At 38.1% G+C, this 27979-nt stretch overlaps 1 protein-coding gene across 1 annotated transcript in view; it reads left to right on the forward strand.

Moving 5' to 3' along the window:
- Positions 1-27515, forward strand: part of NHLRC2 (NHL repeat containing 2) — a 34801-nt gene extending 7286 nt beyond the window's left edge. The window contains exons 3-11 of the mRNA XM_042863673.1: positions 2879-3334; positions 4968-5089; positions 6158-6287; positions 16680-16779; positions 17255-17486; positions 17936-18058; positions 19079-19288; positions 20949-21174; positions 23854-27515. Coding sequence (XP_042719607.1) covers positions 2879-3334; positions 4968-5089; positions 6158-6287; positions 16680-16779; positions 17255-17486; positions 17936-18058; positions 19079-19288; positions 20949-21174; positions 23854-24122 — 1868 coding nt within the window. The 3' untranslated portion in view covers positions 24123-27515. The remainder of the gene's footprint in view (positions 1-2878; positions 3335-4967; positions 5090-6157; positions 6288-16679; positions 16780-17254; positions 17487-17935; positions 18059-19078; positions 19289-20948; positions 21175-23853) is intronic.
- Positions 27516-27979: the final 464 nt, after the last annotated feature.

Raw genomic sequence — 27979 nt, forward strand, 5'->3', positions numbered from 1 at the left:
GTTAAAATATTTTTTAATTAAGTAAAATTAACTAAAAAGGATATCAACCATAAGGATATTCCCCCTTCCCCATTTAATTTAGCCTCTCTACTCAACCTAACACATAAGATAAAAGATTATAACTTTTTCCTTGGATAAAGTAGTAGAATAATTCCAGTTACCTGTGGTTATAAAAAGCTTGCAACATCCAGAAACACAGGTGATTTTTCAATGCATAGTAGGGTACAACACATGGTATGTACAGTAGTAACAGCAGAGCAGCAACATCCCAGGCTGTAACAAGTCAGGATCCTCTCAAATGGAACAGCAGCAGGCACAGGAATAAAAGAAAGAAGCTGCTTACCTTCAGAAAGCCTTAGGGGCAAAGTAATCTGCAGCAAGATAACATTGCTTCCCTGGCCAACCTTTAAATGAGGTCTAGGACACCGTGGATCCTGGCTACACCCCTTCCAATCATTCAGGGGCATTGCTTGCACCTGAGCTCCCCTGGGTTGGCTCTGCCTTCCTACCAGGTGCTCAATCACTGGTTCAAGCCGTCACTTAGTATTTCCACTACATAGGGTTAACATCTAAAGATTTCAATTAGATCAGCAGTTTGGGTTTAAAGTTATTAAAGTTTAAAATTATTGTACTGCAGTTTTCTACAACTACATGGTTGTGACTGTTGTTATCTTCCTGGCTTCAGTAACAAAAGATCTTCAGTATCTCATTCTTTTATGATGGCTGTGAGCAGCAGATTCTAGAAATGGAATGTTCTGAAATTTAATCAAATGTCATGGTTCAGATACTATCATTTATTTTACTTGCATCTCTGAATTTTAAAATAAAAATAACCCAGAACCCAAATCATCCCAGATTTGACAAGTTACTTTGACTGTAACAACATGACGTTTATGGCTAAGTATTCTTGAAGCAGAAAATGAAACAAAATAAGTTGTTGATGTCATGTACGTTGCTCATTTAATTTCCGAGAGATTATGCTAGAAAACATTATTTAAAGCACTGAAAAAGGATCCAGAGTTGTTTGTTGGAGTGTTTGAGGATTTTTCCTCCTAGGAAGTACTGAAAAATGACTTTACTAAAGCAAAGTTCTTCGTTCTTTTTCTGTTAAGTAGGTGGGGGGGGTGTAAAATTTGGGACTGCTGATGAAATTACTTACATGGAGTGGAAGTATATTTATTTTTTGCCATGCAGAGAAAAACTGATGAGTTCTGAACTGTAGATTTTCTGTCTGAGTTTCATTGAAGTGAGAAAATAAACAAGCAATTCAGTTGTGTGCTTTTTGATCAATTTATGGCTGATGTTGTCTATTCCACATATACAAGCTGAATTATATTACTTTGTGCTTATCCAGCACCTTCATAGAATCAGAGAGTCATAGAATGGCCCTGATTGGAAGGGACCCAAGGATCATCAAGTTCCAAACCCCTGGCACAGACCCTCCAGATCTAATACTAGACCAGGCTGCCCGGGTCCAACCTGGCCTTGAACACCTCCAGGGACAGGGCATTCACAGCCTCTCCTGGGCAGCTGTTCCAGCACTTCACCACTCTCAGTAACATCCAACCTAAATCTTCCCTCCTTCAACTTAAAACCATTTCCCCTTGTCCTGCAGTTATCTATCCTTTCAAAGAATTGATTCCCCTCCTGTTCATAGCTTCCCTTTAGGTACTGAAAGGCTGCAATGAGGTCACCCCGCAGCCTTCTTTTCTCCAGGCTGAACGAGCCCAGCTGTCTCAAGCCTGTCTTCTTAGGGGAGGTGCTCCAGTCCCCTGATCATCTTCATGGCTCTCCTCTGGACCCTCTCCAACAGCTCCCTGTCTTTCTTGTACTGGAGGCTCCTGACCTGGACACAGTATTCCAGATGGGGCCTCACAAGGGTGGAGTAGAAGGGAACAATCACCTCCCTGTCCTTGCTGGCCACCCCTCTTCTGATGGAGCCCAGGATATGTTTGCTTCCAAACTGCAAGAGCACACTGCTGGCTCATGTTCAGTTTTTCTTCCACCAAGACCCCCAGGTCCTTTTCCACAGGGCTACTCAAGGTGCACTTTTCCCAGTCTATATACTTATCTGGGGTTACTCTGACCCAAGTGCAAAACCTTGCACTTTGCTATGCTGAACCTCATTAGTTTGTCGAGGTCCCTCTGGATGGCACCACTTCCTTCTGATGTATCAACTGCACTGCTCAGCTTGGCATCATCAGCAAACTTGCTGAAGGTGCACTCGAACCCATCATCGATGTCAGTGATGAAAATATTGAAGAGAGCCTTCATGCTAGGATTTCAAGTGCAGTATCTCTATACTACTGATTATCTCTATTAAACAAATATAGATTTTTTGTTATGAACAGTAAGAGGGGTAAAAATTGAAGATTAAATTGACTTAATCCACTGTTTATTTCTTTTTTAAAGCAAGGAGTAGGGGCCTGGTATGTGATAGGCATTTTTTTTCATGGTTTCCGGCGCTGCCAGCTCTATGTGAAACACAGGGTACTGTTTTGATTTTAGGAGCCTGTACCATTCCTTTATTTTTTGAAGTTCCGTGTTATATTTATGATTCCTAGTTTACAGAAGAAAAGTATTAATTTTCTGTAAACACCACAGTTGTGTAAAGGAATCAGAAGTCAAAGAGGTGTGGTGAATACTTGAGAAAACACTGTATCAGTTGTACTGCTACAGCTTACCCATGATTATTTTCAAAGCATTTTCTGCAGAGTTTAAGAAATTAAGAGCTATTTATGACATATTATGCTTTTTACTTGTTCAACCCTCTTCATTCTGAAATGCACTTAGTTACGTTGGAGCACTGCTTCATTTTTACTTTTTTTTTGTTGAAATACAAATATATCTAAATGTAATAATTCACTTTTCCTTTCAGATGGTCTTGTTATTATTGGTGTTCATTCAGCGAAGTTTCCGAACGAAAAAGTTCTGGATAGCATTAAGAGTGCAGTTTTGAGGTACGATATTGTCCACCCTGTAGTGAACGATGCAGATGCAACACTGTGGCATGAACTAGAAGTGTCCTGCTGGCCAACTCTAGTCATTCTTGGGCCTCGTGGAAACATGCTGTTTTCGCTTGTTGGAGAAGGGCACAAAGAGAAGTTGTTTTTATTTACTTCAATAACACTGAAATTCTACAAGGAGAGAGGACAAATTAAAGATAACAATATTGGAATAAAGCTATACAAGGACTCCCTCCCGCCTTCTCCCCTGCTGTTTCCCGGCAAAGTGACAGTAGATAAATCAGGAGAAAGGCTGGTGATAGCAGACACTGGACATCACAGGATTTTGGTCACTCTGAAAAATGGGCAAATTCTACACACTGTTGGAGGTAAGGTTTTGTAAATTTTGTTGCAGACTTTTTCGTTTAGGGGGGACTGTGTTCTGTGGTGCTGCTTTGAGCTAGTAATTCAGAAGCACTGGGAGAATGTTTTTTCTCAAAAATCACTTTTACTGGACATGGGAGGGAAAAAGCATAGTACTATCAATGAGAAGCTCTTAGGCAAATGGTTGAGTTACCTCTAATTTTTTTCTTTGTTTAACTGAGTTCTGTATTTTTAAGTGACAGCCTATATGAATTACAAAAGTACAGTTTTTCTTTCTTCTGAAAGATCTTCAAATGCATTTAGATTTAAGTGATGTATATCCACATCTAGCAGCAAGATAGGGAAAAAAAGATACGAATGCTTCCCTTTCCAAGAGGAAAAAGAGAACATTGGATTGTGGTGGTGTGTGTTTCGGGGGTGCTTTTTGTTTGTTTGTTTTTGACTGAAGAGCACCTCTCAGTAGGATCATCAAACTCCCTATACCAGTGGCACAGACAGTGCACTGACTCATTATCCAAGTGAACCTTGCTCAAAGCATCAGTCTCAGTGCTCTTCTCCCACAAGAAATAGGGTTTATTATGACAAGAATCAGACAGTTTGGTTTCTGTTTTGTATATGAGCTGAAGTCTCTGCTGACAAAACACTCATCAGTGTTCTGGGATGTTCAGTAAAGAGCAGCTTGGAGGGATGTGTCCTAATCTCTGAATTGGTGCCTTTGGTCCTAGTCATAAAGGAACGACTGGAACCCAACACACTGGTACCTCAGTATTTCATGTCTGCTCAGGTCTGAATTGTATGCTGACAGTAAGTCATAAAAGTTTGTGTATTTTAGTGACTCAGTTAAATGATTCTGTGGGCAGAAAATAGTGTAATTGAGTTGATAATACAGTAATAAATGTGGGCATGCACAGAGGTTGAAATTGCTGTATTTGCATCATAAATCATGTTGCGCACGCACTCATGAATTTAAATGTCTTCTGCTGACACACAGTGCTGATGCACTTTAAATGTTACTCCATCTGAAATACCATGCTTACACTGATACTGCTTATCAAGGTCGCATTCCTCTCTGTTTCTTCGCTGTGCTATGCAGAAGGCTGTCACTCCATCATGCTCACTGTTCTCCCATGTAATTTGTTGCGTGTCATCTTTTTGCTAAGTTTTTATTAGTAATGAGAAAGTGCTGCTAATCAAACCCATTGTATTTACAGTAAAATCGAAACCACTGAAATGGAATTGAGGTTGGGATGTAAAATCTTTGCTGCTGACTTGCTCTGATGTAATTAGGAATACATTTTAAAAAAGAGTTTCTGATTGCTGTCTTCTGCAGTTACTTTTGCCTCTCAGGAAAATGGAACTGGAGCAACGTAGACCCCTACTAAGACTTTTCTGTGAAAGATAATCTTAAAGATGCAGAGAACTCATGAAGAACGAGTTCAAAACTTAGTGTGGGGCTACAGCCATTACACATCACAGTGACTAAAATGAGGCTCCGCAGAATGTACGTGATGTAACTCAGCAGGGCACTATGGGAGCATCTTTTAGAACATGTGATTATCTTACAGGTTTAAATAGACCGGCTATTTTTGAGTTTCTTTTTCTAAAATGAATCTTGAGTTTGCTTTGGTTCATTTATAGGTCCAAATAGTGGAAGAAAAGATGGAAGATTTTCAGAGGCAGCTTTCAACTCACCACAAGGCGTTGCTATAAAAAATAATGTTATTTACGTAGCTGATACAGAAAATCATCTAATTAGAAAGGTAATTTTTCCATAAGAAAATTTAATCTCTTGTGCCTTGCCCTACTTAGTTGAAAATGTGTATCAAGTGACTTATTCTACAGATACTCTCAACATCGAGAAAGAAATTTGGTCTAACAGCTTCCTAAAAAATGCCTTTGTATGGTGGTTTTTTAAAGGGCTGCATCTATCTTTTGTACTTCCTTGCAAATGAAGCTACGCACTACTTCTAGTGAGTCTTACCTTCCTGTTATAAGAAATAACTATTCTTAGTGCTGGAAGCAGAAGTTGTTTTTGTTTCGCTTCCAGTTGTGGCAGATTCTTATCAGAAGTTATTGTATTCTTATGGATTGGTGGATATCTAAATGTTTGGGTCTACAATCTACTTTAATCCATGTGGGGTTTTTTTTCTGTTTAACAAGTGCAAGTTCTTAGCACATAGAAACATTGCTGTTAATATTTAATTGGAATTGGATCTCAAGCCCAGTGAGGTCAAACTTAGAATAATGAGAAGTTTGCTGAAGCAATATCGTGTTACCTTGTTATTAAAAGAGAGATATCAGAAGTCACTTAGAATATAAACATAGGGGAAAAAAAAGATAAGTAGGTTTGGGCTGCAGAAATAGAAAATATTTTTTGCTTCAAGGCATGAAATGAATTGCAAAAATAATTTGCTTTGTATAGATTATTTTATCTAATGATGAGAAATAATTTACAGTATCTGAGCTCTTACAGCATATTCCCTCGGAAGTTTAAAGTAACCACATCCATCTGAAACACTTCTCCAGAAAATTTTAATGCTTTCTTCTAAAATTGCTGACCAAATCTGTGTTAAATTTTGGTGCATCTGGAAGAGAAATGCACTCAGTTGTTTTTCCTGCTGCCTTACCCTCCTACCACCAGCAGAAAGCATTATGGTAAAATTAATGATTTTTCTTCATAAGCAAATGCTTGAAATTTATTAGGATTTGAGTTTTACTTGCAAAGATACACCATTTATGACATAGATTGTCTCAGATTATCTGTATTACCTCTCTATTAACTATGCTTGCTGTTGTGTATTTAGTGTGTATAATTTTGCTTCTTACAGATTGACCTGGATTTAGAGATTGTGACCACTGTAGCAGGCATTGGGATACAAGGTGTTGATAAAGAAGGGGGAGCAAAAGGAGAAGAACAGCCTATCAGCTCTCCGTGGGATGTGGTCTTTGGAAATTCAGGTGCAATTTCAGTTGAGCTTTTAACAAAATCTCACATGCATGAGTGCTTGCTGAATGTTTTCCTGTTCTGGTAATAACCGAAAACATGAAATATTAAGACATACTTTACAATTGAGTCTAAAAACTGGTGGTTTCATCTGTATAAGTACCACTATTATTAGCTGAGTCTGTGTTTCTGATGTGAATCCTGAAAAAATGTGAGCTGTTAACCAACCTGAAGAAAAATTCTTCTGTGGAAAGTTACGTATTTACTCGGTCAAAATACAGAAGGAAATTGTGATTGCCTTTGCTAGCCCAGTGCTTTCTGCCAGGATGACTGAAGAAGCAGCTGCATTTTACAGGAAGTGGACATTGTCTGAAGTTCCTTTCCTTGGCTGTATGGACATCTCACCATTTGTAAATATTTGAGTTTAGGAAATAAATTTTATCTGATGACTTCTGCTTATTCCTGTTTAGACAACATGAGATTGTTAGCCTAATAGATCATGGTAGATTCAAACAGATAGAGGAAGAACACCTCAGAAAACACCTTCCAAGCCTCAGGGGATAATAATGAAGTCTTCGCAAGATAGTATGTAAAAAATATCTCCTGAGGATTTAAGTGGTTTTCTTTCCTGATCAACTTAACACAGTCCTGAGCCTGACATCACATAACTGCCATGATTTTAAATGTTACTAACTGGGAGTTAGTATCTTCCTTTCTTACGTTTCCATTTCAGTATGGTTTAGAGCTTGCAAGTGCAAGTTCCTTAATGACAGAAAAATGATTGTCTGTGGCACAAAACCCTTTGCATCAGGGAGAAAAAATTAGTTTAAGAGAACATGTAGCTAGTTCATGAATGCTGATTGTATGCTAGTCTTAGGATACAAATACATTGTTATTATATACAGTGTACAGCCAGCAGCCTTGACTACTAAAGTAAGCCATAGGCATCAATGTTACGTTTAACGCTGTCAGTGACCCTTACAGATTGAGAGTCCTACAGAGTCTTATTCAGGGAAAGCTGAAAGAGGATCTCACCAGATTTGGATTGCTGTTTATGATTTTTTCCCAATCTGATTTCACTCTTGTGATCCAGTAGACTGTTGTGTCTGAGTGCTACAGTTCTCATTTTATTGAACCACACTGAACCAGCAACCCAGTTGCCGTGGGATGTTGTTGCAGAGCCATTTACAGATCAGTAATGTAGAATTCCAACTCAGAAAGTACTGCCCCAGTGGATCAGAAACTTAATCCTCTTAACAGAACTATTCAAAATATACATTAATTATACTTTGCCATTTTCATAGTGCTTTTTTTCCTGCATCAACCGGTAGCTGAGTATCTGTTGATACTTTTATTTTTGAGAGCTCTGATGGTTAAGTAAAATGTTAAATGATATGATTGATATCAACATGAACACAGTAATCACTGAATTAGTCACCTGTAAAGAATTAGTCATCTGCACTGTTTAACATTGCTGAATTTTTATCAGTGTTTATATAAAAATCAGATTTTTTAAATGCACTGTTTTCAGAGCAGTGTAGAACTTTTTTGTATTCAGTCACATCCTACCAACCAGTTGGCTGCTTAGATCTCTAAAAAATATTATAAAACTTTGAATTTAAGAGGAGATTAAATCAATTTAATGTCCTCTTCTTTGAGAGAAGAATAGGATAGATAGGTAAAATGAGGGGGTTGCTTTTAGGATTTTTTAAGAGTTTTGATATGGTTTAGTGTGAGAAAAGCAAGGTAGGAAAAATGTAAATGATTGTAATATCTATGTGAATCTCTTCAGTAAACTGTAACTAGAGGGAGTTGTGGAAACATGAGGTTATGCTGAGTAGTACTTTAACAGCAATGTGTCCCATAGCCCAGTGTCATCAAAGTACAAAAGGCAGACAGTATGTTGATGGAAGCACAGTTTGAAAATGACTTTGATACAGCAAATCTGCTTGGAATGCTTTGTTAATATTTAGTAGGGGGCAATAGCACATACTGCCACATATTGTACATATGAAGAGAACAGTTGAATTACAGATGACCACAGTGTGAGAGCAATCTTGTTTTCTAAATGTTCCGCTGGGCAGGACAAAATTTGGCATAGAAAGGTTGGTAAAGTTGGTAAAACTTCCTACCTAACAAGACTGCGGAGTCTTTTTGGATGTATTGGAAAATGGGTTGATGGTTGGTCATGAGCTGTAGATGTGAGGTGGTACATAGCATCTCCTTGAAGAAGGGTAATGAACTAGATCACTTCCTGAAGCCTCTTTAAGTCAGTGTTACAGTGTGGAGGATTTGCTCTCTGTTCTCCTTGGAGTATGTGGTTGGCATTTATGATAACAGCGCTCAGAAAATGGCGTAAAACAAAACTGAAGACTCCCTTTCACCATCCCAGGCTGCAGTACTCCAGCCATGCTAACCTGCTTCAGCTTCCTCCTGCATTCCTTGGCTGAGCCTGTCCTGCAGATAGTTGCCTCAGTTCCTTCCCCTGCTGCTCCTGAAAGTCTCCTAAAACAGCCTTACATGTCAGAGCAGCAGCCTCAGGCTGGTCTTTTCAATGCAGCTTTCTTGAAGGGTGTTTCTGATACCTCGTGTCATGGTGTCACATTCATTTCATTAGGTTTGTTAAAAGACCTTCAAAACATGTAGCTGGGGTTGAACTCTGTGCAGCAGTCTCTATGTTTTAGATTTTAGGGGGTCTTTCTAGGGGGCTTAGCTTACTGGACTAAAATGAAATCTGTCAAAATGTAGACAGCACTGATGAGTGGTTGGTACAAGTGCTTACTTATTCTTGGTGCGTGTGCAGTATTTTTGGGAGCACCATAGAAATTGGAATGTTTTCAAGGGACCAAAATTGCAATTAAGTCACCGTTTTCAAGGAAAGTTGAAGAATCAGAGGAGTTTTGAACAAGTGAATGAGTGATGCTCACTGTAGTGCTGTCTTAAGATGAAGCACAAAAACAACCAGATTGTGCGCAAGGAGCCAGGACTGTGTTGTAGTTTGCACCACATATGCATTATGGCATGGATACAGTCATGAGCTGCAGTGAGTTTTTTTTTCTTTTGTTTTGTTTTCCTTAGGTTTGTTAACACTAAAAAACTCATTAGGTAGGGTTTGTCTTAATGCAAGTCGCTGGAACCTAGTAGGACATTCTCATAAGGTCCATTAGAATGCATATGTTATGTGGTAAACCCATATGAAGCTAATTCTATTGGAAGCCTCTACCACACAGAGAACTGTCTGTGAGCAGAAAGCCAGACTTCTGTTGGTGACTCTCACTGTGCTGTCTACAAGTTATCAAAACTATTTTGTCCGTATCTCTTAATGCATTTGGATGAATAAAGTTTCCCAAATGACTTTTGTTTGCATCTGGAGAGTAGTGCCCATTCCTGTAATGTAACTGCAAGCTGTGGGAGTCTATGCGTGTTTGAAAAACTTATGGTTCATTATTCCAAATTTTATAATTTATAATTCTGACTTTTGCCAGAACTGGAATGGCATATGGGAAATAGATTCATGCCTCTCTGTTTTCCATAGATCTATGTAATTTAAACTGTACAAGAAACATTTTTTTTCAGAATGTAGATTTATGGATATTACAGTTTTTAAACAAGTGATGGCCCAGAGCCATGCTAATCAAAACATGAGAGGAGTTAAGAAAAGAAAAGATGCAAGTGGTATTAAACAGCTTCTGCTGACCTTTCTCAGAGTGTCAGAGGGAAAGGTTACGTCTTGAGAGATGAATTTTTTGCCTCTATCAATCAGATCTCATCCAAGATTAATCCTCCTACATAAAGTTTAAAGTAAGTATTGATCAATTTAAAGACTGCATTGTTTGCTTCGTAAGTTTTTAATGTATTGTTTGTTGTGAGCTTAAATTCAGATCCTGGTCTAAATAAAAGGTGCCGTGCACAGAACTAAGAAAAGCCCTCAGTTAATCCTCCAACTCTGTGTTCAGAAGTCATTATCGCTTTGAGACAGTAGGCATAAAGGTGTGAAGTAAATACAAAGCTTAGTTGTAACATTTCAGTTGTCTCGTGGATCCCAGATGACATTTAGCCTGATTCAAAGCCCACTGAAGTCCTCAAATCTGTTGCTGACATCTGTTGTGGCGATACAGGAAATGGTTTCAGTGAATGACATTTTTTTGTGTTAATTCGCTTCTGAGAATACTTAAAAGAGTCAGACTTCTTAATTCCATATGCAGTTCAGTTCTGTGGTTTCTGATCATTTTTGAAAACCTGTATTCATAAGGATAAAGTTCTCATTTAATCAGATGAGCAAAACCAAAGACCTGAAAGGGTATAATGTCGTCCTTATGAAAACCAGATGTATCCCCGCTGGTAGACAGTTCTGTGTGATTAGAATTTGCTTTCTGTATATTTTGAAGATAAAAATGTTGAGAGGAAAAGTTAATGAAGGCATAGATAAGTTCATCTTCAGAGCAGATGCTACTATTATACTTTGAACCATCCTGACAGTACTTGTATGAGATAACAAGCTTCTGTTTTATACAGATGCTGAAACTTGAGGCAAAGAGGTTAAGTGACTGAAATACCTCTTAATAGGAAGGTGATAGAAATGTCTTTCTAAGGTAGGGGGGTTAAGACAAACATTGTGCTGGAATTCAGATAAACACTATTCTTCCTTGCCATCTTTAATTGAGGGTAAGCTTCAGTTTTGCCCTCCCCTTTTGAAAGTCTTGAATGAACTCCATGGATTAAATTCTGTTGTTGAAAGTGGTTCTGGAATTTGAATCGACTCAGATTATGCAAGAAGCAGACAATACAGGGGAAGGGCCAGCAGCTTAAAAATACATTATTAAATGACTGTGTGCTTTTTTAGCTTTCTCTGTTGTCCTCTTCTATTTTTATTCAGTGGGTGTTGAAAGCAAGTGATGCTTAAATGCACAGTTGATCTGAGTGTGAAATGTTCTTGATAGCTGCATTCTTGCTGGGAGGTAAAGGACAATGACCTGTGCTTGGTGACATAACTGTGTGTTTCACATTCCAAAATCCAGTCTTAAGTTGCATGATTGTATCCTATTTATAGATCCTCCCAAGCGCAGCGTTGGCTGTGCTTTCAGTAAACTAACTGGAAATTTTTAAGTCAGTGTGGTATTTACATTTTAAATAATATCTATTATTTAAGTGGAAGTCCCATACCTTATAAGACTGATACAATCTTTATAGCCCTTAAAGGGCAAAAGTATATACAGTTTTTTCCTGGTGTTTCCACTAGACAGTTATTTAGTACAAATGTCTTCCCAGGGAAATGCTCTTTGTTTTTTTTTCTGAATGATTCCTAGCAATTCTCCCCTAATTTTACAAACAAAAAAAGCAATAATCACTTCAGCTATAAGTAATTAACATTACATTGTGTGCCTGAACTATCTCTATCTTGGAAGCATGCTTTTCTGCATGTCAGTTTTCTTTTCCCTTTTAGTTCGGTCTCATTCTGGCATCCAGGCTCTAGCCTCCACTGTCTTGTGGAATTTTCCTTGGCTATGGAAATTAAAGGGCTCCTTCATCAGGCTTTAATTAGGAATCATTTCTTTTGATGACTCAAATTTGAATTGCTCTAAATGTATCTTGCATATATGATATGACTGCATGATGTATAAGTGAGGACTTAGCTGAAACACAGAAGGCCTTCTCATCTCTTCAGAGGTTTCCAGTGCAAAGTACCAGCTCAGAGATACCTATAGCCAGCTTTGGGCATCAGCTGCCCCTCTAGTCATGAACGACACAGAAAGTCACGTTAGAAACATTGCTGACATGAGACAGCTTTGTCAGTCTTCTCAAACCAGATCCTAAATCTCTTTGTGAATGGTTCTGAAGTGATTAAAGAGTTTATGGTACTGCTGAATAGTAACACCAATAGACTTCAATAGTATTTTACATATTCACTGTAGATTTAGGGCAAGAAAATAGATACTGGTATTAATATAACACGCCTTTGAGATGAACATAACATCTGAATGGGAGGTGTGACTGGATTTCCGCTGGTGATCCTATATAATTTACTTTGACAGACTTATTTTCTATTAAGACTTTTCTAAATCTTGACAAAATGGATAATGATGATTTTCAATAGCAAAAGAAACATTTGGTTTAGCAGATACCATCTGAACAGATAGCTCAGTAATATCTTCAGTTCCATGACTTTTCAGTGCCCTCTGTATATTTGTATATTATGATACTTGTACCTGTAATGTTGGTTATAAATTATGATATTTGTACCTGTAATGTTGGTTATACGGTTTCTTCCTTCCGCAGTGTGCAGGTCTTATTTGTGAATTAGAAAAATGTTAGAACTGTTGGTCAGATGCCTGAACACTCTTCGGCATTGGATACTGTTTCTGATGTTAAGTTCCAGCTGAAGATCTGCTGAAAATGAACATCCCTGACAAATCTTACAGAGGCTTTGATGAGCATGTTAGGTCAGGATGAGTGGCTTCTGAGCTTGCCTGCTTTGATGCTGAAAGCACTTTTCAATGTGGGAAGTTCATTGAGGGGGAATGCAGTACTGGCCTAAGCTTGAGTGTATGTGGTTGTTCTCTGACAAGAATGAATAAAACATGTAACCAATCTTAGCTTTTTCGTAGTTATGTTATTGTATCCATCAGTAGATAATCTAAATTAGTTTGTTGGTGTTAAAAATGCCGTCAGATCATAGCTGTTATTTTTAGTTCTCTTTTATCTCTCAAAGTTCAGCATCCACTTGCTATTCATGTGCATGGATTTCCCTTGATTAGAGGTTAGGAGTCGTTTACTGAGGAGGAAAATTCTAAATGCATTTTGTTTCATGAAAGATCATGCTGTTTGCATGATACAGAAGTATGTGAAAAAAAGCATGGAAAAAAGGAAAACTAATTTTTCCTCCTCCAAAAGGAATGATGTGTGTGTCCAGACTTAGAGTGCTAAGGCATTTGTTTCTGCGACTTGCTGTCTCTGTCTCACTGGAAAAAGAACAGTGATTCTCTAGCCGTTGTATTAGTCAGATTGGGATTTAGTGTGCTAAACTTCCACTGGCTTCAATGAGGACAAGACTTATATCCATATGCATGCAAATGCACCATGTGTGCCTGTAAGAGGAGGGGGCCATTGATCAGCCCTTGTTGCCTGTGGGGGTTTTGTGCCTGATGATCATACCAACAATCTTCTTGGTTACTGTTGCATTTTTAAAAGATAACATTAGTTGACGCAAATTATATTTTCAAACTTCAGTCTGTTTAGAAAATACCAGTGGTGCCAGCTGTGAGATGTGACTTTGATTTCCAGACTTTCGATTCCCAAACTGAAAGGAAGCAAGAAGTCCCCACAGGGGCAATTGGAAGTGTGTGGCAGGCCTGGGAATGGAATCTCTTCAAGTAGGTGTTGCCTGCTACAACAGACAGTCCGTTTGGTGTGTTCAGATTAGTGTCTTTAAAAGGTCAGCAGTATTCCTAAACTATTTAAAATTGAGTGTGTGTACATACAGGATTATGAGTTCTTAAAACACAGATATGTAGCACAGGCAGACTCAGGAACTAAAAAGCACTGAAATATCGTATACCACATCACACAAATGCATTCAGAGCTCTAGTTTATTAGGAGTGAATCTTTATAATGTAAGTATATCACTTTAGTAAGCCATACTCTGCTTTGATACAGGCAGCACTAAAGATAAGAAAGTACATACCCTAATAAGGAGAAACTACACTGGACTTTTAGAGCAGCTCGAGATAGTTTGGAATGTGCTTAATTGAATAAATGTAAAAGAGTTGCTTTGTTCTTTTATGTTGTTTTATAATAAATTCTTTAAAAGTAAATTCTTTCCAATCAAGGATGATAAGGAGTTATGGCAATGTTGGCATTATCATCACTTCAGCAAGCAGTTCTCCCCAGTTGCCTCCTCTTGTGAGAACAGTACAAGGATGACAGTGGTGCTGTGTCCCTAAAATGCTTAATCCTCAAAGAAGAGTCTGAGGTTTTTTTGATTGTTTGTTTCCATTTCATAACGTATAACATTGAACTCTGTAGTGTCAGGACCACCTTGTTTAAAAAAAAATGTTTTCTGTGTGGCCATTGGCATTGGTTTTGCTTTTCTGGTTTTCTGTAATTTTTATTCCTATTAAATCTCTGACATATTTTCCACAACTCGGTGTGTTTGTGCTGTTACTGTGCTTTATCCATTCCATTTGTTTTAACTACTGTCCAGAAGAAAATATTTGTTCCAGTGATTGCTTCTTGTTGTTCTTATTTACATTTCCTCTCTTGATCTCCAGATGAAGAAGGAATCCTATCTCTGTTGATCTTGCATATTCTGTAAAATTTGAAATTAATATTTATACTTTTTTTTCCTGCGTCTCATGTTTGATGAGCCTTTTGATGTGCAGAATTAGTGTAAGGCACTTTTTTATGTTTAAACCTTATAGCTGTCACAGGGGAGCAGCAGTGGGTGGAATTACAGAAATTGGATTTTATAGAATAGAATTTTCTGAAATGCTCATCTCTAGTCTTCCTCCTTCATTTAATTGTTGGGTGAAGTGAATATTAAGTAATGAATAAAGCTGTTTTCTACACCCCTCAGAATGCAGAGTGCAGCACAGCAAGATGTAAAGCTTGCTTTTGGAGTTGACCAGTGATTTTAGCATCCCTCTGGGGTCCTCAAAATTGTAGCACCTGAAAAGTGCAAACTGTACAGCGTAGACACAAAGTCCTGGAAGTAGATCATGCACTTTATAGGAAGTAGTAAAATGTTTCCTTAGTCATTTTCTCAATTCAATCTCTTAGAAACATGCTGGAACCAAAGGGGATTCTGTGTTTTGGGGAGTTTTGTTAGGTGTGTGGGGCAGGGCACTGTATTGCCAGTGCTTTGGTAAAAAGCATTTGTCTCTGATGAGTGACAAAATGTTTATTTCCAACTGATGTTGCAAACATTCCGTCTCATCGAAAAGCATTCAGGTATTTTGGAAGTCTGACTTTTATTCTTGGAACTTCGCTTTGAGTAAAAAACATGGAGCTATGTGGAAGTGCAGGAGAGAGTCAGCAGAGTTCCTTTGATCACCGTCTTGGAAACTTGTATCTTCATCCAATAGGAAAGGCTGAACCAAAACTGCATTGCAGTCGTACCAGTGCTACTCCTAAGAGAGCTCACAGTGAGCAGATTGATGCTGAAGATGGGGTGCTGTTTTCTTCTGCTTGCAGTCTGCATTGCAAAGAAAGATTTAGGATTGAAGGAACAGCAGCAGAATATCAATTGGGGCAATCGTGGCAATTTCATTTTAAAAGATTGCTTTGGACTAGCTTCACAGATCTAAGATGTTGGCAAGCATTTCACATATAATTGCCTTTGTTTTGGAACCTGGGCTGGTCCAAGAGGTTGTTTGCAGGAATAGCTGTGAGAAGGAGGTTGCTTTATAAGCTCATATGTGTTAAAAAGTATCTGTGAGCCTTTTAGAAGTGCTTTTCTGTTGATAAGGTAGTAGTTCATTTTAATTTTTAACCTGATGTTATTTCTTATGTAATGTGACATATTTTGAGCTAGAGAGCACTTGAATATTCTATTTCTGTTGTTTTATTTGTGATATTATCTAGGAGAGCTTTGTTTGATTTTATAGATATAGACTGGTGAATATTAGTGTTGGAAAAAATTAGATGCTTGATATATGCTTGATCAGAACATCACTGTTCCATAGCTCTGCATCTTTTATGTGCAATAATGTGTGTGTGCACAGGGAAAACAACTTGGAGACTGGACAGCGTCAGTTTGCGTTATGTTAAAAACACTGTGTACCCTGTCTTTACTGTCATTAGTGCTCCACTGGGTTCAGTGGGACTGTTAAGTGTAACACAGTGAGAATATCTGAACTTTCAGGATAACTGACCAGGAATTAACATGAGCATTTGATCTGAAAGGTGCTTTCCTTGTTATTCCTCTCAAGGCTTGTAAACAATGATGAATAGCTTTTGATTGTGTCTAATTTGGCCATTAGCTTAGTTTAAAACAAAACAAAAAAACCACCACCCTGAAATCCATGATCAGGAAAAACACATGTGTTAACATACAGTCCCAAAATGACAGGTGAAACATGGACCCAATAGCAGAACCTTCCAAAGAGCAAATCCCATTTGAAGTATTGTCCTTACCAGGTAGAGATATTAAAAACATAATTCTATATCCTTGGGAAGAGAATGTAAGAACAGTAGCAGATTTCTTGGTAAATGAAAGACATTCTCTTGCTCTCTTGCTCTGTGGCTTGTTTATTTGTTTTTTGTTTTTCCCTGTGGCAAACAGTGAGCTGGAACAATGGGGATGGCAGGATTGGTTTGTTGGCTTGTTTGTTTTATGATTCATTTACAAAGGGTGGTTTTTGTTTTTTGGTTCTTTTTCATCTGTTCTTATATATCCATTTTTTTTTAAGTTTCAGGGACCCAGGAGGACGATGTTTTATGGATAGCAATGGCAGGCATTCATCAGGTGTGGGCACTGATGTTGGAAGGTGGAAAACTTCCAAAGGGAAGGTAAGCAGTTGCAGTAGGAGACATGTGAAACTGCTGTTTGTCTGGATAACTAGCCTTCAAACCCTAAAGAGACAGATAAATTGATTAAATTAAAGTAATTTAGCTCAACCTGTAACTTAGCTTAAAGCTTGCTACTGCTGTTCAAAGTGAAAAGGCTTGTGTCCTTTAATGGCTGTGTGCTTTTACCCACATCTGTTAGAGGAAATGAAATACACTACCTTTGCTAAAAAGCTCTATGACAGTAAGGTACAGTTGTACATTTTAATGTTACTTTTCATTCCATTTGAATTATCTAGTGGTGAGTGATAAACCAAGTTGAATTAAAAGATAGCATAAAGCCTTTGAGTAATTCCTTATGCCGTCATAGTGGAGCTGTTTTTATAACTTACAAGTGCTCTTCCTGTATTTTGTGTTTCTGCATAACGTCTGAACTATGTCAGACTTGTTCCTGAAGATAAGTGCTATTTTTCTTCAGTGATTTAAAGAAAGGAGTCTGTCTTCGATTTGCTGGGAGTGGAAATGAAGAGAACAGAAACAATGCATACCCTCATAAGGCCGGCTTTGCACAGCCTTCTGGACTCTCTCTGGCTTCCGAAGAGCCGTGGAACTGCCTTTTTGTAGCAGACAGTGAGAGCAGCACTGTGCGAATGATCTCTCTGAAAGATGGAGCTGTGAAGCACCTTGTAGGAGGAGAGAGAGATCCATTGGTAATCACTTCAAACTTCCCCACACTGCCCTACTAATATTTCTCAAGCCTGACCTGGAGGAACCACTTTTGGGGTGAGAGGGTAAATTAGTTTCTGTGGCCGTCAGTTTCTTAACTTCACTGCTTGGAATGCAAATGTGTGCCAGTGGTGGTGCTCAGGTTATAGTGCAGACTGTTGCTCCTCAGATACAAAATCACTTGACTTGTTTGTAAGATAGTTGAACAGAAACTGCGTTGCGTGGTCGTTAAAGCCAGCTGGATTCATACTGATAATTTAAATGTGATAATTTCCATTTCCATCATTAGCATTCTTGCTTCCTCGTTTTCAGTATCCTTTTTTTGAAGTTGTCATGATATTTTTTTTTGTCAGTGAATTTCCATTTAATTCCAACAGTTTAAATTAATACCAGCATTGAATAATCAAATAATTTCATTTGATAACATCTTCAGAATTTGTTTGCCTTTGGTGATGTGGATGGAGCAGGCATAAATGCCAAGCTGCAGCATCCCCTAGGAATAACATGGGACAAGAAAAGAAAGCTGCTATATGTGGCGGATTCCTATAATCATAAGGTAAGCATGTAGTAGCTTGATAGGTACACAATTCACAATTCTTCACAATCTTTACTACTGTAAGAAATTATTTTCAGAACGTATGAAGATTGTGCTTGGTTGAGCTGAAGAAACAAACGATAAGAGTTCTTTTGTGGGTTCTTTTCCCTTCCTTCCTTCCTTTGTAAGTCCTCTTTACCCATTATGTTGTTGCCATACGCTGCTGTGTTGATATGGTGGCCCCTTGAGGAAGGTCAGTTTTGTGCCAAGTTACCATTCTAACTAAAGACTCATTCCTTATATCTTTCTAAAGATGGTGAACTACGGCAAAACAGCTAGGAGTGTTTATTCAGGGATACTGCAGGTTTGATAAAACTGGGAGAGCAAGAGGACTGGCTCTTTCCTCAGAAAAGCCACCCATGTTTTGAATTACCCCTTGGAATTCAGAGACGAGACATTGTTTTATATGACTGCTTTCACATGACATTGTAAGCTTTCATAAAGTTTCTAGCTGTACGTTGATTAATTGCATTAAAGGCAAGTAATTTGTTTTACCTGAAGACTAAGGTAGGTATCAGTAAACACTCATTAAGATTTCGGGTGCAGATGCGATTTTGTTTAAAGCATTATACGTGATTAACTTTTTTGCTATTACTTTAAATAAAAAAAAAGTAACTCGTCCATTTTTAGAAAAACATGTTTAAAAGTCTGCCTCCCAGTTTTGTTGTCTTACTGTTTTGCAAATGTTTTCACAACGGCAACAAATACTAGAAAAAAACAAGCTGTTCAGCGTATGCTTATACCAAAGGGATAGGTGCCTTAAGTGGAGAAAACTGAATGAAGTCCAGGAAGAAAGGAGGGAGATGTCTTTTGGTAAAGTATGATAACCTGTCTTCTAGGACACACGCTTGTTAGCTACGAGAAGCAAGTTTAGCACTGTCTCCTGAAGATGTGGGTTATAATATAATGCAGAATGTCTGAATTCTCGTGTTTCTTTTTCAGAAAGTGGAATTTTTTTCCTGATCTTTTTTTAAATCTTAGATTAAGGTTGTAGATCCCAAAATGAAGAACTGTGCTACCCTGGCAGGCACAGGAGAAGCAAGCAATGTTGTTGGCTCCAGCTTTACACAGTCGACTTTTAATGAACCAGGAGGTTTGTGCGTTGAAGAAAATGGCCGTTTGATGTATGTTGCAGACACAAATAATCACCAGATTAAAGTGCTGGATTTGGAAACAAAAATTCTGTCCATGGCAAGTAATATTTATTAAACAGCCTGAGAGTGGTGTTTCTTGGTGTGAATTACTATTCCAGGCTTTGGCAAATGGCATAAAAAACGTCTAGCTAATAAAGTTGTTGGTAACTTATTCACGTAATGCTTTGTGATGATCTGACAAACAAGCATCACCTGTTAGCATCTTTGTTCAAAGTGCTGGTCCTTGGAAAGCCATCTTTTGCATGAAAACAGTGATTATCCTCTATTAAGTAATAATAATGCTGAAATACGAGCTATTAAATAGTGTAGCCCAGTTTTTCAGTATGAAAATTTTGTAAGCAACAGCAATTCCATTAATAACGAGTGGAATTAAAATCAATGACCAGGTCCTCTAATTAAGGCATAAGGTGTGGTTTGTGGAGACCATTGACTTGAGGTGCGGTACATAGTCTGTCCCAAAGATAAGATGGCAATCTGAGGTGGCATTTTTGCCAAATTTCAGCTATTCTACATTTTCTACTGCATAAACTGTTGTACAGCAGAGCAAATCTCACCCTGTGTGCTTTGTGTATTTCTGTGTAGCTTACTGTGCTATAGCTTACTTTATAGCTTACTTTTCTTACTTACCACAGTGTTTGTAACAGATCCTACTTTGTTAACACTGTTGTCTCTACTTCTGCATCTGTGTTTCTGATATATAAATATACCCCAAAATTTGCACAGTGTTGAGAAAATAAAATACAGAAACAGTAACTTGCTGCAGCTATCTGGAGAGAAAAGTCAACAAACATTTCTGTAACATAACTGCTGTGGGGAGAGCAAGATTGTTGTTGTCACTCTCCTGTACTTCCAAAACTACAAGTCTGTAGATCCAAATTCTTCCAAGTTTGACAAAAATGCATTCTGTGATGTCTTAATTACTGCTTACTTAATGCTATGGTGCTGAACGTCCAAACTTACTTCAAGCATGAAGTTTTAGTGTATGCTGTGCAGAATTTCATGTCTTCCTTATTTGGGGCTTTCAAGTTGCCAAATGAAATCCACTTTCAAATCCAGCAGTGCTCGGTGTGCTTGTAAGCATGAAAGCAAAACAGATTTGCACTGCTGTCCATCTTATAATGGCACCAGGTTTTAATGTTCTCATAAATATATGATGTAGCTGTCCTGCTGTTTTCTTGTAAGTTTCTTGCACTTCACAGTATGCAATCTTAATGTATGTTTAAATTTTCATGCCATGTAACATCTAGGTTCATTTTCTTGGAAATTGCTGTTTACTTTGCTGTATAATCTGCAGAGTTAGATTCTTGGATTTTATTTCCAAAGGATACAGTTAGCACCCAATCAGCAGAAAATATCTCCAGATTTTATTTAAAATAACAATGGAAGGCAAATGCTAAAAATTTCAATTAAATAGTGGGTATGGTAAAACAGGTACGGATTTTGTGATTTTAATAGCAGACATTTTTCTAGGGATCAATCAGTTTCATCCTTTTAATTTAAGAAGTCATTTTGCCCTTCCTTTTCTCCACCTGTCACTGCAGTATTATTGCATCTATCAGACTCTCAGAGTGCAGTTGCTGTATTGTCATGTGTTAATTTTCCTAGTCTGTGTCAGCTGTGAAAGTGAGGCTGTGTTCTGAAAGCCTACTTGCTGTACCAATTCGAAGGAAAATTAATATTTTGATTTCTGCTGGTAGTTGCCTATCCTGAATCCAGAAACCTGCGATGTTACAGATCATCCGGCTGCACAAAAGGACCAAACTGCAAACCTTCCAAAACTGCCTAAATCTGCTCCAAACATTCAGCTTCCTTCGCTGAGTGCAGCTCCCGGTCAGACCATTCAGTTTCTATTGAAGTTGACTCTCCCTCCAGATTCAGAATTGAACGAAGAAGCACCTAATGCCTGGTTTATCACAGCAGAAGGTAAAGAGCTTACGTTGCTTTATCGGTTGAATGGGAGTAGATAAGAGAAGTAGATATTGTCTTTATGTGCATGTATATAATACGTGGGATCTCAGGCTGATGAACCAAAACGTCCCTCCCAGTCTGCTGTATTACTTACATCGTGATATGCTAAATGCCATTTAGAGTTGCTACGTTTGAAAATCGAAGTGGGAAGAATTAAACAAAAACCAACTAAGCAAAAAAAATAAAGCACTTGGTACAGCAGAAGCCCAGAAGGTTTTTGCTTGAGTTAACGCACGCTGCAGTAATTCTTGTAAAACTTCCTTGAAACAAGCAGCCAGTGAGGGCGTGCAGAGGTGCTGTTCCCAGAACAGTTCAGATTTTTCCTTCTCACATGCTTGCCCTCTTTACTCTCTCTGTGAATGGCTCATCTCAGCCTCACTGCCTGTCTGTGGCAGAAAGCTTCTCGAGAAGCTGAAACATATTCCAGAATAAAATTCCACTTTTTCCTTTTGTCTCTTCAGAAATGGAGGTACATTTGCACCTAACCATTTTGAACTGACTTTGTTGTAATTCCTGGTTGTTTATTTGTGCTTGAGTATTTCTATAACAAGGCACACCTTATATCAGAAATAAATTTTGGTATGTCAAGGAAGCAGAAATTACTGACATTTATTGGAGGTTCTTTCTGTGTGACTTTGGATGCACTGGAATTTCACATCTTGGTTACTATGAAATGGGAGTGCTGAGTCTAAATTAATCTCTCTCAATAAATATTTAAAGGAGCACATGGAACACGTTCATATTGCATGTGACTGAAATGGTTTAATTGTACCCATCATTACCATCCTTACTCTGGACTCTGCTTTGTCCATAGTTGTGACTGGTAACTAGAGTGTGTCAGCGTGTTCCCTGAAATTCCCTTTGGTACAAAAATAGTAAGGTTATCTGAAAAACCTTCTCGCAAAGGGTGACCATTAGTGAGTGCTTGGAGACAATGTTTTCCAGTGTTCCAGCTGCACTCGGAAGGGAATATCTGTCAGTGCCCTTGGAAGCCCCATTGCAAAGTAAAATCTTCCATGAAGTACCATTAGAACCAAGTACCATTTGAAAGACAACCATATGAAACAAAATAACCCGTGGTTTTTCACATTCTTTATATATTAACACCATTTTGCCTCGCTCTTGACTTATTCAGATACGGCTCATTTGCTTTAAGTCTGATGTGTTTAACTTATTCATCTCTCTGAAATACCTGTGTTTCTAAGCAGTATCTATAGTAGGTGTTGTGCGCTTAAGTAAGGCTGCCACCATGAGCTGGTGTTCTTGGAGTTGAAGGGATGACATTTACTGCTCAGATGATGTGATATGAACGCATTTGTTTTTACACTCTAGAAGTCAGTGATGTACAGAGAGCTGTTACCTCTTGGAGTAAGTTATTAAAATATCCACTAAGGCTTTATACTGTAGAACAAACCTTGCTAAACAGTTTAAAAGAACAAAAAGACCTAGAATAACTTTTTTTTTAGCTTCCTTGTCAAATTTTAGAAGCAATGAACAGAACATTTGTATTTCAGTTATTTTTGCCCATTTCACTGCATTGAAAAGTCATTTTTTTCTGAAATTCTGCTGAGTTTTAGCAACTGTTCTCAGCCTGAATTTATGTGCCTTGTTGGCTTTTACAATGATGAATACATATTAATAGTCATTACAGCTTGTAGATGCAATTAAAGTGATCTGAAACTAAACATCTCATTTTGTGACTCATGGTTTTTTGGCCAGCTTTCAAAGTGTCAGACTGTCCGTGTGATAGCTTAATTAAATTCATTGTTTGTAGAAGCATTCAACAAATACTGTACAGCAACCACAATCTGTGGATATACCTCATGAATTCAGGTAATTTCTCACCACAGTTTGTGCCTTTCGAGAACAAATAGAATATCTCCAGGACAGTCAGCAAACCTTTCTGCCTGCAGCATCTCTAGATATTGTCGAGGTGGGGATCTACATCAGATTAGTGATGGAGGATTTGTGAAACTGGAGGAAGTTGAGTGACTTCACCTCAATGAGAAGTCATTGCAAGCTTGTAACTTCCAGAGCAGCTTTGATGTGTTCTCTGAAAAATGCCAGAAGGAGCACTTCATGCGTCCCACTGCAGTCTGAAATGCAGAGAACAATGCAGTGACTGCTGATTGTAGAGCTGCTTTTTAAGTTCACACACTTTTCAATATTTAAATCAATGTGAAACTCCAGTTGTGTTGTAACTGTGTTGTGTTGGTAAATTTCAGCATAGCGCTCGTAAAGCCAGCGTTTCTGTTTGGAAATGTCATAAAGTACCTGCAGTTCTGTGCGTTCATGGCAGTTATCTTACCTGCAGTATTAGACCTCTGATGAAATCGTGTAACAGCCCACTAATTTAAGGAGTTTTGCTTGTGTATCTCAGAAAAAATTTATATCTTAATATCCTCTGAAGAGTCTATAGGACAAACTGCAGATCACTGTGTTTAACAAAGGTGTACTGTACATGTACCACAATAGGAAGAGTTTCCATAGCTGTGAAGCAAAGCTCTGGATCTTTCCATCCTTATAAAATTGTAAAGAAAGGCCATGTTGTCATACAGGTAAAACTAGCATTCTCTATTGCTTTCAGATATGGTGTTAAATATCCTAACGATAAAAGTTGTTCTTCTTTTGCAGGTAATAATACATGGCTGCTTCAAGGACAGTATCTGTCTGGAGAAATTAAGGATGTTTCCTGTCAAACTGTCATTCCCTTTCAGCTACCAAGAGTCTGTCTATCAGCCGAAGCTGTGCTGGCTATCAAAGCGTGCCTCTACTATTGCAGTAAAGATAGCAGTGCCTGCCTGATGAAAGGAATCTCATTCAATCAGCCTTTACAGATAGGAAGTACAAACCAAGGCGGTGTGACTCAAGTTGAACTAACACATTCGTTTATAACTAACTAGTGCTTGGTAAAATGAAGTAGAGTTTCTTAGTTTAATGGGAAAATTTGTAATCAGAACCTCATTTCCTTTCATTACAGTAGCAGCAATGATGGTGTAATGCTCTAGACTCTGTTGCCAATTGTGAATATATGGGATGTGCGCTGTTCTAAGGAATGAGCAACAGGTCATTTTGAAAGAGTTAAGACTGCTTTGTGATGTTACTGTAAGAAGTTCTTTGTGCTGTACATTGGATTACTTCAGACTAACAGTTACTGATTCCTTTTGTGCCCTTAAATTGTAAGAGAATGTCAAAACTCGAGGTTTCTTTCTTAAGGCTGCAAAAGAAGCATCTTGCTTGTTTTTCTGAACAGCATCTATGGCACGTGTGTTTTGAAAATAGATCTTAAATTAAGTGTAGCTCTAGTATTATTTAAGCTGATTGTTTTTCTTAGCTCTGTCTGATTGCCTTATATGAAGAGCACAGCTTCATGGAAAAATTCCTGTGACAGGAAGCGTTTAAGTTCCTCCAAAAAAAATCACACTCATTTCTAACAAAGAATGTGCCTCTCTGATGTATATGTATATTTGTAAAAAAAAATCATAAAACCATGCTGGAGTCTTTCTAATATGTACTGACTTACATTTTATGGTAAGTGATAAAAAACGTTTGATTATCTAAACTGCAAAAATTAAATGTCAACCATTTCAAGCAAGTGAATCACTTTCTCACTTTTAAAATTTCAATGTAAAACATTGACTGAAGACTTCTTTCTTGCAAACTTAAAATACTTAGAGTAATACTTCCTTCTTGAAGCCCAGTTCAGAGTTTTTCGAAGTCACTGTTTGTCCACACACTCATTTGTTACGGTGGCCTCTGAATCAGAGCTATGCACGTGACAATACCATGTCTAGAGCTTCTGACATTTTGCTAGAGAGCTGGTGATTTCATCTTCGAGCAAAATGCTTTGAAGCTGTGCTCCAGAACTCTGCTTTTGGTGCTTAAAAGTTCTGCAGAAAAAATTTGATCAATTTGCCATAGCGAGTACCAAGAATACAGGAGGATGTGTGAGGTGAGTGTCTGACCCAAATTGGAAGGGTTTCCACAGTGCCTAAGTGGCAGCTGGGCTGGGGTCAGTGCTTTGATTATGAGGATCAGTTCTGAGATGAATTTGTTGGTAAGTTGGAAGATAGTTATTTTTGCACATAGAATGAAGTGTGGTCATGGAACAATTTTTATGTGGTATTTTCTAAAGCAGTCATCATGGTTCCTGACTCCTGTCAGTAATTCCCCAGTATGATTTGTTGTTGATGTTTCTTAAAAGCTGACTGACATCTTGGTCATGAACTCGAGGGACTTTTGTTTTGGGGGACCATACAGGTTAATATGCTTTTTCCTTCTGTTGAAGTGCCAGCCTCTCTGAGTTCTGTGTAGTAGCAGAAATGGCGATTATCTCACCACCTGTCAGCAGGGCAAGGACTGAACTGTTACTTCTCTTGTGTTTCTTTTGTTTGCTTGCTTTTTTAAAGCCACATTTTGTAATTCAGTCTTTCAGTCCCTTTGGGTAAGCCTCACAGTCTCATATGCCATGCTGAAGAAGGATAGAGCTTTGCTACGTTGTTCAGAGGTTGCAAATGCCTTGGAAGGATGAAGCTAAAGAAATTGCTTGGTGCATTTAACATTTCTTACATTTTATTGCAACCCCTTCAGATTTCTTTTGGTGTTTATCTAACTTTGGATGGTAACCAGGAAACCTTAGCTCAGCTTCCAGCGACATCACAGCTTTTCTGCTGCTTACTAAAAAAGCCCAAGTGTTAGTTTCAGAAGTTCAGAATAACACATCGAACTCTTAAAAGTTACCTTGAGAATGTAACTCAGCAGATAGACCAATATAAAATAATTTTAATTGGAAATCAGAGAAAAAGAATGTCTTTCAGTTGAAAAGGATCATAAAATTCTGCCTTCTATTCTCAAACTCAGGAAAAAAAGCTGCACAAATGCAATCTAAATCACATTTTTTTTAATTAAAATATTACTATAGGGAAAGGCCATGTATTCTTAACTTTATTTAAGTTCAGTGTGTAATGCTGAAATACAGTATTGCAGATATGTTTTCTATCTAAACATGTATCTATCAAGTTGTGCTTAAGGGTCTTATGTTTTTTGTTTCCAGGATTCCCCTTGTAGTTACTGTACGTAGTAAGCACATTCAGAACCACTGTAAACTTAATGGAAGTGAGTGGTAGTAGATACTGGGAAAGCTGTTGCATACGATCCAGCTAACATCCAGGCTCAGAGTTCAAAGGACCTTTAAATATTTAGTCATAGCCAAATTTGAAGTAATTGTATTTCAAGGAAAACGGTAGGAATATGTGATTGATTATTTTATTGCTCTTTTAAGTCGATGTCTTGCAGCAGTTGAGTGGATCCTATATAAACAAGGAGGGTATCCAACACAAACTGGGGACATACCAAATTCCTGCCATTGTTAGTACATTCCCTGTTACTGCAGTGTAATGGCTGTGCTAAAAGAGGCAGAAGGTGTGTGAGACCATCTCAAAAATACATCTGTCTTGTTATTTAAAGAAAAGGTGGATGTCACAAAACGCTTTCCCCACCTGCATCCTGTAAGTCCTAACCCCCTTCAGAGTAAAAGGGAGACCTTCTTACCCTGATGCCTTCATGACTATCACACAGGGACACTGCTATAATAATTCTCCTTTGTTGTCTTAGGAGCAGCTGATTATCAGCATGCTCCAGCTCTCCCTGTTGAAGTTACTGGGGTTGTTCTGATCCTCCTCACTCTGCGTGTTCACTATGACTGGCATCTGTCGTATTAAGCCTGACACTATTTTGTTTGTCCAGGAAATAGCATACAAACTCACCGAGTCCCTACTTATGTTTCACTCACGGCATCAGCTGAACAGACATTTGAACACTCTATAATTAGCATAACACGCTTTTTAAGAGCTTATGTTGTTGACTTTTATCCTGCAAAAGGGATGCTGTTTCCATTGCTTTCTCCAGGGTACAGGGTGCTGTTACACTAAAGCAATAAGTGCTATGGATGTTACCAGACAGGGAAACAGTAGCTTGTACAAGCAGCAGAAATTTCAGTTCAGTTACCAGAAAGCATCCTTAAAATATTATTTTAAAAAATAGGATATTTGATTTCTGTCTCTAAATACTGAAAAATCAGATGGCTGCTATCTCTTTGTATGGCAATTTAGCTTGTAGTATTTCCTGATGTAAAAACTGTAAATTACCAGTAGTTTGATATGGCTCAGCACTCCCAGATTTTGAACTTCAAGTGACAGTATGTAATTCAGAGCCTCTTCACGTCGTGTTTTCTCACTGATTTTGATAGGTTTTGCATCAGACCTTAATAAATTTGTTAATTACTGTAGCAAATCTCTGAAGAATATTGGTCATGCTTGCATTCTACAATAGAAGCAAGTTCTGAGGCTTTTGCAGTTTTTAGTTCTAGGGTTTGCTTTCCTAGAACAGCTTTTGTTTGTGGATGAACATGTTAAAAGTTCCAGGAGATGTTTGTATTTAATTACAGTTTTAATTTCACTAGGAGAAAGAGAATGTCATTTCAAAGAAGAAGAGTAATGTCTTCTCGTAGCTTTTCACATTGTTTGAATTCAGTAACATCTCTCTGTAGTTTGTTCCCCTCCATTGAAAGAAGAGGAGGAATGCTGACTGCCTAAGCCTGGCATTGATGGACATGCATTTTATGTTCATTCTTTTTTATATTAGATTCTCTTATGCCTTTTTGGGTTTTTCTATTGGTGCACCTCTTCATAGTTCACATTTTGCCTCCCTCATGTCTTCCACTTGTAGGGCATTGTGCTTGTGTAATGCTGTGGTAATGTGA

This window comes from Lagopus leucura, unplaced genomic scaffold (genome assembly GCF_019238085.1).
Source record: "Lagopus leucura isolate 7727_CA_CO unplaced genomic scaffold, USGS_WTPT01 Super-Scaffold_741, whole genome shotgun sequence".
Lineage (NCBI taxonomy): Eukaryota > Metazoa > Chordata > Aves > Galliformes > Phasianidae > Lagopus > Lagopus leucura.